We start from the raw sequence: 14,383 nt of genomic DNA on the forward strand, positions 1-14,383 counted from the left end.
ATCCAAGAGAGGCTTGCTTTAGATTCATCACCAAAAAAATACACTTTAGAAACATTCCTGTCTGATGTACTGACTGTATTGATGCAACAGACACGTTTCGTTGAGTAACATCAAACAACAAAGCACCAAGTGGAAACTGGCCAGGCACAGTCGCTAATAAAAGAATCGCAGGAGATGGATGTAAAAATTCAGTACTGTCAGATGGTGTAAGTGCAAATTAACAACCTTTGTGGTAAACAATTACCCGCACGAATGAGTTAATGTTACTCCAGTGTTTTATTGAAGGAACACTCCATTTTTCTCCAAAAAACACACATTAAAAATAGTCATCAATTAACAAGATTCAGTTTTTTTTTTAAACATTCATTCATTCATCTACTATTTGTTTTAAGATGTTGTACTGATATGCAAAGAATTGTTGTCACTTAATTATAAAGCCTGTAGTCATTTAGATTTTTTTAAATTGAGTCCCAGCATGAGTGCATTTATTTTATTTCCTCCAATCTTATTGTGTCTGTGTTTTATGATTACAACTGAAGAAACCCACAGCAGTTTCTGATTAATTGTCATTCCTAATCAGGCGACATCATTTGACATTTTGAGGGAATTTACTTTGGGTGCAGACTTAATTGGAATTACGTCTATGTCCTGTGAGTTAACAAAGACTTGAATTGAAGGAAAACTTTAACTTGATAGTGTCTTAGACAACCTTAAAATATCTAGTTTCTCTCATGACTCAATCTGTTTTATCTGAAGTTACAATGTGCAGGAATTTCTATAATTTTTTATCATTGGTAGATGTGTTGAGTCATGTACACAGATACCCAAAATGTACCAGACATTTTCTGTTTTTACTTGAAAACCTTGGAGTGTAAACAAGGCCTCACAACTGAGGCAGTTTGATGGTAGCTGGATTTGCAACTTGGCTTTTGCATTAATATGCTAATTGTAAAGTTGTACTGGTTGCATCAAGCAGTGGAGAGATTAAAAACAGATTGCTTCACTTCTATGCAATTATCGAGCTAAGCTGTGAAATAAATAGCAAGGTTTTGAAAGGTTCATGCTGTGTGATTAAAGCTATATTAATATCATATGTTCCCTACTGATTTGAGCAACACCATAACAACTAAACAATCATAGCAAGAACCATTAAAGTTAATTAAAATCAGTAGTGTTGTCATTAATACACCAAAGATCCAAATTGAATCAAGAAATCTATTCAGGACCATTGGAGATAATGGGATGTGTACAACAATGAGGACTGATATTATGTGTTGAACGATAACATTTTCTGTTACACTGGATAATTCAACATCTTCATTTGAGTTGAGGTGTCCCACAAGGATCTGTCCTATGTCCCCTCATACCTAGTGTGCACGATGCATGCTGCCTTTCGGGTCCATGAAGGAAATTCCCTCTGGTACTAATAAAAGCTTCTATTCTGTTCTATTTTGTTTTCTGTTTACATGCTTCCTCTTGCTTACATTATTTAATGTTATCCTGTTACGTTTAAAATCTTCAGATTGCGAAGAGTCTTAAAACGCCTGAGCTAAAACTGCAGAACTTTATTGAACTGAATGACTCTGGTCTTGTGTTCCCCTCAGACAACATTGACCAGCTTCTAGAGAGCTACACTTGTTATTGGGTGCCTGCTTGAGTTTCAATTCACGAATCAGGAACGTGGTCCAAAGCAGTATTTTTCTCCTCAGGTAAATATCTATAATGTATTTTCTTTCTCCGCTTTATGAAATATGACACATTAAGCTTTGACATTGATTTTCTTATGGCTGCCTCCAATGAATGAAAACATTGTTGAGGCCAAAATATTCTTCCAAAAAAAACCCCAATTCTTCCAGTACCAAATGTTTTTCCTTCCTCATTCCGATGTCCCAAGCAAAGTTTTTATAGGTTTACTTGTATCCATGCCGTTTGGTACAACCTTTTCTCAAACAGATCTGTCATTTCTGTTAGTGGTATTACTACATATGCTACACGTCCGGTAGTACCCTGGAAACACGCATAATCACCTATAATAAATGTAGACAACGCACAGAAGGCTCTGTCTTTATCCAACCCCGTATTTATTTGGAGAATAAATCAGGTCTATCTCTCAACAGTAAGGCCCTATTTTAGCTATTGTCATTACTGTAATTTCCAGATTATTGAGCACATCTGAAAAAAAAGTAGCACCCACCAAATGTATAAAGAAAATAAGGAAAAATTTAAATGTTGCGATTGCATGATGGACCTGAACGCATCATGCATTTAGCATTTAGTTATTTGAAGTTAACCTGTAGAAATCCATAAATTAGCCGCATCATTCTTTGAGCAGCAGGGTTCAAAGCATGAAAAAAAAGTGGCTTATAGTCCGGAAATTATGGTAACGAAGAAGGGTTGCATTATCTTTTTTTTTTCTAATGGACTGAGAACCGGCTCACCACACCATCCTGTGATCCAGAGCGGTATTACAAGACGGGATGTCCTCGATGTGACTGGTTTTCTTGAAAACATCCGCTTATGTAGCACACACACACTTTATCGGTGCTATATATGCTTTATAGTGCTGAGTTGAGTTTAGGAAAACTATGACAACTTTATCCAGGTCAGAGTTGCCAGTCTATCACAAGGCAAACGCATAAAGACAGTCACATACAGTCAATTATACAATTTTCTTTGATGCTAACACAATTTTTAAGCATCAATCTTTCAATCCAGCTTCGTTTAATGTGTGTCGCTTCCCTTTGGAGGACGTCACATGATGATTCTCAGCAGTAGGAGTGTTTCCCAGTTGCTGCTCTGCGATAACTAGACAAACTCCATCTGCTCCATCAGCTGCGAGTCCCAGAGGTGGGACGGGTCCCTGCTGTCGACAAGGAAACACAACATCCCTGTTTTTAGCACAGCTGGGGAATTCTGTAGCATGTCACTCCCCATCCCGCTGTTTTCTCACTGCCTGTCATCTCACTATTAAAGACGTGAGGTGCCTCAGAAACAACAGTTTCCAAGGTCAAGAAAAAGTTTTGAAACTCTCGGTTTTGTAAATGAATATGCTTGCCACAGTTGGCGCCATGTTTTTTCATTGAATTAGTAACCATATAAAAAGATAAGTAAGCATAGGTAACAGTTTGCGTGCATGTGGGGCTTTTATGGGGGTATATTTGCTGAGCGGTAAGAAAAAGGCTTTCCTGCAGAGGAAACAAATCTACTCATGCATGAAGAGAAAACAATAGCTGCGGCAGAGCTTTTTGAAAGGACAGAGTGTAATTTCCCATTAGATTTTGACCTGTTTTGTCCTCCTGTCAAGCCACTGTTCTCACGGGGCTGCATGCACTTCGAGGCTCAAAGAAGCACAAATCTGGAGTGATTCTGTGACTTTCAGACCAACGCAGGTGCTATTTTCTCCTCCAGCGCCGACACTGCTCATGTACGAGTGGACTGCTCCTGGTTGTGCTTCACGATCTCGAGGTGGCAGAAGGCATTCACTGACAAAAAGACAGGTCCTAAACTCAATTCACATACATCCTTCAGCCATAACATTATAACCAATGAAGTGAGCCACAATGGCTTTATAGTGGGTGAGATATGTTGTGAGCAAATGAACATTTTATTGTCAAAGTTGATGGGAAAAAGAAATGTCGGGTTTGATTGAGCTTGATAAGGACAGTTGATTCCAATCAACTCCAAAAATGCAGCTATTGTCAGGTATTCGCCATCCACAGGAGTCTGTACTTATCAAAAGTGATCCAAAGAAATGACCCAACAATGGGGGTTGATGGGAACCCAGAACTCACTGACCCACATGTCCCACAGAGACTTCAAAGATATCGCAGTATCTCCAAAATCATGCTGTGAACATCATATTTGGCTGCTTTTTTTTTTTAACAGGGCAAACAATGAATGGTGTAACTTTAGTGACTCATTGAATTTCGGCAAAAACTGCATTCATGATGCATTATAATACTTTCAATAGCCTTCTTTATGACTTGTGTGTTCAAGAAAGAAAGATTTTTTTTTTTTTTTTTTACTTCAGCACTTGAAGTACATGTCTTCACAAAACTACCCGCTAGAAATACATTTTAAAGGACATTTTAAAGGAAGCTGCACATTATGGGGCTGACGGACTGAATTAAACCGTGCAAGCTGGAGCTGCACAATTCATTGCACAATATACATCACAAGAGACTCACCGAACTGTGATGAATTCATTCCATGCACTCAGAAATTTTGAATATGAAAGCAAAGTGCAGTCAGTTCAGAAAAATTAAACCATTAAGAAATGTTTGACCTGGTGGCTACAGGGAAAAAGTCCAGATAAAATGACCAAACCCAACAAATTCAACATGCAAGGACAAAATTAGAGTCAAGTCTTAGCTCGTGTAAATTAGGAACAAGAGAAAGAGCACTGTTTTTGGGGAAATAAGTACATTTTATTTGTATAGCGCTTTTCACAGACAGCAGAGTCACAAAGTGCTTCACAGTAAAAACATCTTAAAAACACAGTAAATGCCGATAATAAGAGCAGATAAGAAATAAGAAGAATAACTCAGCACAAAGACTTTTTACATGTTCTACATTGGTGTTTATATGCATCACATTTTGAATCGTGGTGATATCTTTGGCTCTAAATTGGTGGTCCTACGTCACACTGTGAGACTGGTTCAAGAGCGGCCGCTCTCATGGTCTTTCAGCTGCGACCTTCATCAACAGACTAACCAATAGAAATGCAGCATGAAATGATGTCCTCATCAGCTCGACACTGGCGCAAAAAACAAAATAGATGCTTCGCAGCTACGATGACAAAATGCACGAAAAAAAAGTATGTGGGATGTGATCAAAAACTTTTGAGGGATTTCTCTCCAAACACACAAATGCTACGAGGGTGGGGGTGGGTTTGTCTTTCGTGAATGGATGGTGCATGTTTGACGTTTTCTTCTTGTGCATCCACGTCGACTCGTTTACATCGTAGACTGCGATTCAGCTCTTGTTTTCATCACGCAAACTGCACACAGCAAGTCGTGCCCAAAGTTATTAAACTCATATCGTATAGTGTAGCCTGCCGTGGACTGATACGATTGTTAAAATCGAACACTTTGGCCTCAAGCAACAATCATCTACTTCCTTAAGGGGAAGGTGGCGTTTCACAGTTCCTCCTCTCGTTCCCGGAGCTTAAATGAGCCACAGGTTTCCTTGGCAATGTATCCGAGGTGTACGAGCGTTCACTGAGCTGAAAGCACACTCTGTCCATGTCATCAGGTGTGTGTAGAGATTTCTCACTCTCTGGGAACACTTTTGAGAAAGTTTCAACAGCACACTGAGTTTTCCAGACACCTGAGATTTGGTGGCATGAATATTTCATCAGAAATTGAAAAATCTGACAATGACTGCCTCCTTTTTTTTTTTTCTTTCCACTGTTGTGCTCCATCGGGAGGATTATTGAGGTGATTAATTATCAGTTACATTGTTGATAGAGCGCTTTAGGGGCTTCAAATGTGCGAGGAAACCAGCTTTTAGGCAGTTTTGAATAGTCCTGGAATATTTCTCGCTTTCTGGCTATTGTTGGGTGGAAAGGTTCCCGTCAGCACAGACGAAACCCACACACACACACACACACACACACACACTAGAGCAAGCTGACAGCAACCACAACAGGGGCCGTAGTTTCCTGCCGTCAGTCACCGAGCTGCTGCAGTGAACAAACCCGATGCCTTGATGGCCCATGATGAGCCTTTTCCATTCAATTACCCGTCCTGATTTTAGCAGGAGGCCAGCGATTCACCCCAGCGGTTTTTCCAGTTATCGTTCTGCTTTCACATGGCACTTTATCCCAGTTATAAGCCATTATCAACCACCCAGCTTGTATTTGGCAGAAGAATTGCAATAACGAGATGATTTGTGATAAATACAAGCACTTAAGGATGATGTTCAAGCCTTTGCTCTTTCATCTAAATTTCTTTCTTCTGACCTGTGACTATCAGGTAAAGAATCATTTGAGCTGTCAATAATATAGTTTTCAAGTTTTGGCAAACTTTCATTGCATTTTGTGTCCATTTACACAAAAACAGTGCTTTGTTTTTGCATTTTCGTCAGAAAAGCTTCACGCTAACACAGCTAACATTTTGAAAATTATATATGTTTCATATTTGGCTACGAGTGGGTGCTGCTGTTATACAGATATCCACATGCACAGATGGTGAAGTTGCATTTTTACTATCAATCTAAGTCCCAGAAGAATATGAACTGAGTCATAAACACTCTGGAGGCCGACATTGTTGTTATTGTCCATCTACTCGTGCATTTGCAGAAGAACTATTTACTCTGGCCATGGTGCTGATGCGCAGTAACAGTGTTTTAAGCTGCTCTTTCCTCTGTTTCCACAGAGCCAAAGTGAGAGATTTTTCAAAAACTTCCACCTTGGCTTGGTATTCAAACCGTTGTCTTGTAGTCAGTCAAAATTTGAAATAATATTTGAAAGGTGTAAACGCAGCTTAAGTTTGTGATTTTGCTGCTTTTGTTCTACATTTCTGAACCTTCTGTGTTAATTCAAGTGGTATTTACAGGATTTCCATTCAGTGCAGCTTATTGTGACTGGCGGTCGGGGTTTGTCTCGGAGCAGATTCTGACCATTTGAACTCCTCTCAAGCCATTTCTTGAGCGTGCAAGAAAACTTACGATTGCTGTGTCCAAAAAAACACGATGAAAAAGCTATTGTGTTTGGTTTGTGTTTGATTATGAATTTTCTGGGCTAAAATACTTGTCTACAACTCCAAATCGGGCAGGAATTAGATTGTGTAACTTCCTTTATAATTAGTATTCAGCAAGCGTTGGGATTTAAATGATGTTTACTGCTTTTTTGTTTTTTAAGTGACACTTCATGTCTGTGTTAAATTCAAACTTTCCTCTGAGCACTCTTCCTGCAAGCGGCCAATAATAAAAACATCTCTCAGAACCAGTGTAATAATATGAAATGTCAGCAGGCTGTGGCTTGTATTCATAAATGCCCATTACTGCATAATGAATAAAAAAAAAAAAAAAAGGGTTTGTCTGTGTACCGCTGTCTGAATTCAAATGGTCTTTAAGACTCGATTCAACGAGCCCCTGCAGAGGAAAATCACTCACTGGCTTTGATTTTGGATTATAAAGATGCAGGAATCAAGAACCCACAAACAAACCCTGCTGAATGAATCTGAACTTTTTCCCCCAAGATATATTCAAGAAAAATTGGTGCATACACACACACACGCCACGCGTGTCAGCAGACTCATTTACACAAGGCCGAGGCTGCATGCTCCCATGCATATGCACACTGCATTATGTAGAGCCTGATCAAAAATTAATGGAGCAGAAATGTCCTTGAAAGTATAAAGATGCCTACGAAATTGCAAACGAAGAGCCAAAAAACTAAAAAAAAGAGAGAGAGAGAAATTGCTTGCTGCTAAATCCAATTGTGCGTTTCTCCCTGCTATTAGTTGATTTGTCAAATATTCACACATGAGCGCTTTCACTGTCCCCGGCGGCCCACTGTAGGCAAATTGTGGCCCGAATGAACGGTCCTCCTTGCCACCCGTGATCTGTGTGGGAAAACAAAACATGAAGAAGGTTTTTCAGTCCGGAAACAACAGCCCAGAGGAAGAGGAGGATAAAAAAAACACAAAAACTCATGATTACAACCAGCCCAGGGAAGACGTACTGTTGGAAACTGTGCTATCTTCTAATAAAGTTTTATATGAGACATTTGAAACACCGTTAATCCAGTGAATAAAGCTATTTTTAAGGGAAGTTATTGTCCGTCCAGACGCATATTTGCAGAAGCAGACAGTTCAGAAAAGTTGTTTATACGTAGGCGGAGTTGAAACATCCGGTTTCAGTCCGGACCAATCAATGAGCTGCCCATCTTCTTTACTTCCTCTCTGGTCAGTGTTTGTTTCGGGTCACAGCGTCCCCAAACTCGCAGCTGTTTGTGTTGTAATTGCGCAGCATTTTCCAGGCGGTTTGATCCGGTCTCAAAAGTGAATGTGAACACCACCTCAACCAAATGAAGGTGTGAAAATGTTCGGCTCCCCTCCCTCCCAAGTGAATCAAGTCCTGGACTATCCGAATGTGAAAGGCCTCTGAGAGAAGTTACTACACGTTCTTTCCAGCTCCCGATAGATTTTCAAACTTAGATGTGATAATCAACCTGATTTTGTCTTTCCTCTTGTGTGGCACGCATCAGTTGACCTTTCTTTATGTAAGCCCACATTCTGTCTCGACAGCTTTATGTCCATCTATCTTCAACGATCTGCCTTCATTTTTTTATTGAATGTAGGAGATAAAATAAAACCCTTTTCAATCGTTCAAAATATGTAATAGATGCCAATATACAGCAGATTTGCAAATCAGCTACTGGCAGCGGTTTTTGAAGCATTTATGACCAAACTGGAACGACTCGAGCCAGATTGAATAATTTAGAGTGATCTGTTGCAGCTGCAGTGTTTATGATGGATGCGATCCAGGTATGCGGGTAATAAAATGTATTGAACAGGCCAAATTCAGGTGAAGAATGAGGAAAAAACTTTCACACTCAAGACCATTTTATTTAGTTCTTCAATTCAGCTAAATGTGTTTATTCTTGATAAATTAACATTAATAACTAGTGTATTTGTGTAACTTGGATTAAAGGGTCTTTCTCATTTGGGATCTTGTAGGTTTGATTTCCCATCTCCTCCTGTTCACATGTCGAACTGTCCTTGAGCAAGACACTGAACCCCAAACTGCTCCCAGTGGATGGAGTGAGCTCATTGCATGGAAGCCTCATCAGTGTGTGAGTGTGTGTGATTAACCCTGTAAAAATGCTTTGGGGAACTCAAGTGGTTGGAAAAGCGCTATATAAGTCAAATCCATCCAATAACTTTTGATTAACTTTGGAATTTGGAAACACTAATTACCTCTGAAGTTCTCACTTTTTCAAAGATTGTTGTGAAAACAAACTGACTACGTTTTTCCAGTCCATTGTAAACAATGGGTGGAATTGACAAACTGTTCGACAGGCTTTTTAATCAGTGTTGAAGTATTCAAACACAGTGTTGTAATCTTTGTAGTAGATACTCCAGTGTGTGAAAATGGGTTTTAATTGTGGCTGCTGGTCTCACTTCTCTTGGTTTCTAGGTCATATTTGACTCTTAGTGGAAATTATTCCAACCAACCGAACACACTCGTGTTCAAATGCGGGAGAAAGACCAGTTTCGCTGATATTTGCAGTCCCACTGGATTTGTAACAATAGTTTTTTTTTTTGTTACCTGCACTGGAGGATTATGTTCTCAAATCTGTGGTATTAGTGGGTTTACCAGAGGGATTACACATTGTACTTGATTCACGGTCGGTCCGAACAGATAATGCAGCCGTGTTGAGATGAGTGTACCGCCTAAATACTAAAAGAGACCGTCTGCTGAACCAAAGTGAGAGCAGGCAGCAGATACATTCATCACTTGGAAGTCCGAAGTGACTCGTTTTCCCCAATGGCCAAGGAATACGCAACTACAGCCCAAATTCGTAACACTGGCTTATTATCCTGCGCCGTAATATAGATGCCTGGGAATTTATCCAACTGGGAAGTCCTTTTTACAGGATATGAGCAGTGATGCCTCTCAGTGGAGCCCAGTCTCATTAACATAAGCCTGTAATCTTGCCACATGGGAGCCCTCACATCTTGGATCGTTTGCATGAGGACTTAACTGTCTTACACCACTCACAAAATGTTCCTGTGTGAATGTAGAAAATGTCATTGTCTCCAATTGTTTTGCTGCAGTAAGTTTTCTTTTGTTGCTGTGTTGTTGCTATGGAATAATGATTGCTTCTGTTTTTCAACTATTCAGACTATTGAACCATTATGCAGTCATTTTCTGGTACTTACTTTAATTAGGCTAGTAAATGTGTGTGTCCACTACTCTGGAGAAATCTGTTCTAATAAAATCAAAGTGCCTATTTTTGTTTTAACTTATTACCCTGACTCTTTTCATAACACCATGCCATCTTTTCATTTGCAACTTTTGCTGCTTCTCAACATGTGGTAGAGATGGATCGGTAGAAGCAGATTGTGTTTGTTTTTGCTGAAGAACTTGAGGAACTTTGTGCTGGTGTTGACTAATTGTGAAATCAGCATTTCCTTGAAGCGAGCAATCTTAATGAGCTACACTCTATTACGCCAGTTACCGACAAAGCAAGAGTTTGTTTGTTTCTCCTGGATATCTCTCTCTTTCTATTCTTCCACTCCCTGGACTACTTCTTTTTTGTTTGTTTTGTTTTTTTTGTTGAAAAGTGAATTTGACACATGCTCAAGGACGATGGACTGTCAAAACATCAAACACTCTCAGGTTGCACTATAGCTTTTTTTTTTTTTTACTTTACTTTACTTTACTGACCTCCCTGCTATTTGTCAAGGACTCAAACTTTACCAAGCCAAGCTCTTGCACCAAGGCTGCGCAGAGAGAGATATACAGTGCCTTGTGCATTATTGAATTTATAACTGTCAGATGTATTAACCTTCAACATCTCACACAACTGTGCTTCTTGGCAAGAATGCATTTATCTTAGGTAAAGTGTTGAACCCGAGCCATGCAAAGACGGGTAAAACAGATGCGTTGCACTGCAGCATCCAGCTCTCTCGGGGTCACCGAGCACATCAGTTCATGCTGCATGTAGCGATAAATACAGAGCGGGACCGCAGGCACTAAATACTGGTGTCAAAATCTGGTGTTTTCTTCACGCTGGGTCTATAATAGTTTTGACCAGTCTGACTATGGGTCATGCTACTTTGCAGTGAATACCTTTAAAAGCTTTTGAGATCAATCTGAAACAAGCCATCCATTTCAACACACTATATTCGACTGGGTGTTGCAGCAGAGTTGAAGACGAAACCGTCTGGCAATGGGCGAAAGTCCAAGTACGCCTTCGAGAGGTTGACAGGAATTACACACAATCACAAATTTCTGATTAAAACTCGAACAATATCTATAGATTGTGGAAGAAAACAAGGCCAGTACACAGAGAAAACCCACATGAGCAAACTGCAAACGTGCAGTCCAATTTTTGCAACAACAACAATGGCCGCCTACTTCAAGGAGCGCTGGTCGGTGTGGGGAGATCCGTTGATAATATCCCATCTGTACAATGAACAATTTGAAAGAATATAGCCAGACGGCTCACAACTCTTAATGATAAATATTAAAAACTTTAGGAAAAGAGGAGAACGCCGGCCACAAGGACATATTTCCGTGATCGTTATGTTACATTTTGGAACGCAAATTTTTTGGAGTCACATTGTAGAAATATGGGAGAGCCTTTAAGACTCCAGTGTGGTATTCTGTCTACACTATACTGTACTGCTCCTGTATGCCGTGCCCGTTTTATCTTATTCTAAACAGAAAATCAGAACTGAATGTCTTCTTTTGTTAAGGGGGCAACAAACATTTCAGTTTCATTCTGCGTTAACACAGGAAAAAAAAAAAAAAAAAACCTCAAAACTTTCATTTGACTCGGTCTGACTCATTCGGTCTATGTCTATGGTAGCAGTGCCTTGAGCAGTTAAGTATTCAGATGGTGTTTCCATTCATTTGAAATGTGAAAGGCCTGATTCGTAACGACTCCTTCATCCACTCCGATTGTATTCTGAGATATTGAAGTGAAATGAAAATGGCATATTTCATACATGTTGTTTCCTTTAATTTCTAATTCATATTTCATCCCTTTCAGAGGCCTTTTAATTCCCACTCTGGTCTACGTTTGATCAGACAAAGTGGCAACCGATCAGCGTTTCACTTCAGATGTTGTACATCATAGCAGCAGAGTTATTATCTTGTTAATGGGGAAGTGTTGCTAACATCGCACATCCTCGTTTGTGCTTCAAGCTGCGAGAGACCCTCATCTATAATTAATGTCCTCGTCTGTGTGTCTTGCAGTTGGGTGAGGAAACTTTCAATCGTGCCAAGTTGTTGAACGTCGGCTACACGGAGGCTCTGAAGGACGGAGACTACAACTGCTTCATCTTCAGCGACGTGGACCTGATCCCGATGGACGACCGCAACCTCTACCACTGCTACGACCAGCCGAGACACTTCGCCATCGCCATGGACAAGTTCGGCTTCAGGTGATTTTTTTTTCTTTCTTTTTTTAACTCCAACTTACTCTTTTGCTAAACTTCAGTATACTGGAGATGGAGCTGTTCAGTAATGTTCGCATTGGCTGCTATCCAAAGTTGCATTTGCAGCCTTTAATATATAATAACTTCCTTTTCCACGAGGTGTCTGTAAGCTTGGGTGTTTACATCTACAGGTTTTTTCTGCTTCCAGTCATTGTTATTGTTCAATTTATCCAAACTAAAGCCGTATTTACAAGACAACGCTGCTCAGAGCCACTACAAGCAACTTTTTGAAAATGGCAGATTGACAGTAACAACAACAATGGCAGCCTCTGGAGTGACATAACTCCATATTCTCCTAGGACGTGGTAGTTTTATTGGGCAGATTATGGAATCTGGTGACTTCATTTGTTTTTGAAAAAGTACAAATTTTTGGATGATTTGCACAGAACCAAACTTCATGATTGGGATTGCATCTCTGTGTGGAGTTTGTATGTTCTCCATGTGGATTTTCTCTGGTTGATTCAAATTCCTCTCACATTCTGGAGATTGGTGAACCAAACGAGTGTGTATTTGTGTGAGATTTTGTGTGTCTCAGTGTTGACTCTGTGTTGCCATGCTGACTGGTCCGGGGTGTACTCAGGAATTTGCAGGGCCGAGGTTGTCTCCAGCTCACTGTGAGTAAGATCAAACAGGTTAGAGAAGATGATTGCACACTGTAGAAATATATTTTCACTTGGACGTGAAAGGATTGTCTTCTACATTCTTGCCATGGCCTTTTTGGAACAACAGGCAAAAACCTCCAAGAGGACGTAGAGTTTTCATTGACATCGGTTCATTTTTGAGACCTCCAATAATTGTTGTATCCTGAAAAAAAAAAATACAGAATATTTTCACAGATTAGTTTCAGAGCCGGTTGAAGCATTGCTTTACATCGCCTTCACGGTTTCTTACACTTTTTGTAAATATGTACATTTCACATCTTCTATTGGACGCCCATCAAAGGATTTCAGAGGTGGTCTGCAGCCTTTCTTCTGACACAGAATTGACAAAGCCGCATTTAATTTGGGTGAATCTCATTATACTTTGAAAATCGTCATCTGTAGCTTAAATTGGCGTGAAAATGCAGCACAGTTCAGTGCTGCCAGTTTGCATTTGGTCGTACTTCTGGAGCAATGAACAAGAGCATATGTTGCAAAGCGGAACCAACAAGTCTCTGGAACCGGTAAGTGAGAAGACTTTAATTAGCTCCGAAGACTGCGCGCAAACCGCTTCTGTGAGATGGAGCTTCTTTGTTTTCTCACAACAAAACATGCACCATCGCTGCAGGTCTATTCTGGCTTAAATGAGACTGAAGGTTAAAAATACTCACTTATTAGCGAACTGATTAAAAGATCAAAAGCGAAAGAACTGGAAGCATCAACAGCTCTGATAATGGGATCAACGGGGGCAGTAATGCAAAAGAATAAGTATTTCGGTAAATTAGTGCATATGCTTGAGTGGTTCTGAGAGAGTGTGTGGTATGTTTTACATGTATTATTATTAGTATTATTATTTACATTGCTCAATCTAGCATACTTACAGCACTGGGTGTCTGTTCATCAACGTGCACTGTCTCGTTCAAATAAATTAATCAATACAATGAATAAAGATGTTCAGATGAGGTTCACATAATTCCTATTCAGAGGGTAAAGCAAATCTCTCTGCAACTCCGTGCATCATTGGTCATTCCTGTTCGTAGGTATCATATCAAGTAGCTGCTGTGTGTGGCAGAAGTGAGCAGCATGCAAACTGCGAAGGTCCCTGCGGGTAAGGTTCCCGAAGCCGGTGCAGTCAAAATGACAAAGAGCACTTAATATGTCAAGATAACTTTGGGAAATTAACTCAAAGTACTTGTTCACCTTGCAGAAATGGTAACCTTGAAGTCCATTATACAACAAAATAATTGCACAAATTAAAGGCTCTTAAAGGACCCGATGCAATCATTTCGTCACCCTTCGATTGTACGCCATGTTGTTATGGTGCATATAATGTGCTACAGCATTTTACAGAGAAAGCACAACATCATCCAACGAATTTCCACTATTTTGTGATTTTTTTTTTCTGGCAATAAAAAAAATTAATTGAAGAAAACATCAGAGAACAATCTTCACCATAGGTCCTATTTTGTTTTGTTTTTTGTTGGGATTTTTTTTTACCAGTCACAGCCACACTGTCCAAAGAATTATAGCCCACACTTAAATCTCTCATGATTGATGATCTAGATCAGT

General features: G+C 39.8%; 1 protein-coding gene across 1 annotated transcript in view; it reads left to right on the forward strand.

The window, feature by feature from the left end:
- b4galt2 (UDP-Gal:betaGlcNAc beta 1,4- galactosyltransferase, polypeptide 2) overlaps positions 1-14,383 on the forward strand; it is a gene marked incomplete at its 3' end in the record, with an annotated part of 141,650 nt that overhangs the window by 103,556 nt on the left and 23,711 nt on the right. The window contains exon 4 of the mRNA XM_080503975.1: positions 11,935-12,122. Within this exon, the coding sequence (XP_080360101.1) occupies positions 11,935-12,122 (188 nt within the window). The remainder of the gene's footprint in view (positions 1-11,934; positions 12,123-14,383) is intronic.

Source organism: Blennius ocellaris (assembly GCF_963422515.1).
Source record: "Blennius ocellaris genome assembly, chromosome: 10".
NCBI classification, from domain to species: Eukaryota; Metazoa; Chordata; class Actinopteri; order Blenniiformes; family Blenniidae; genus Blennius; species Blennius ocellaris.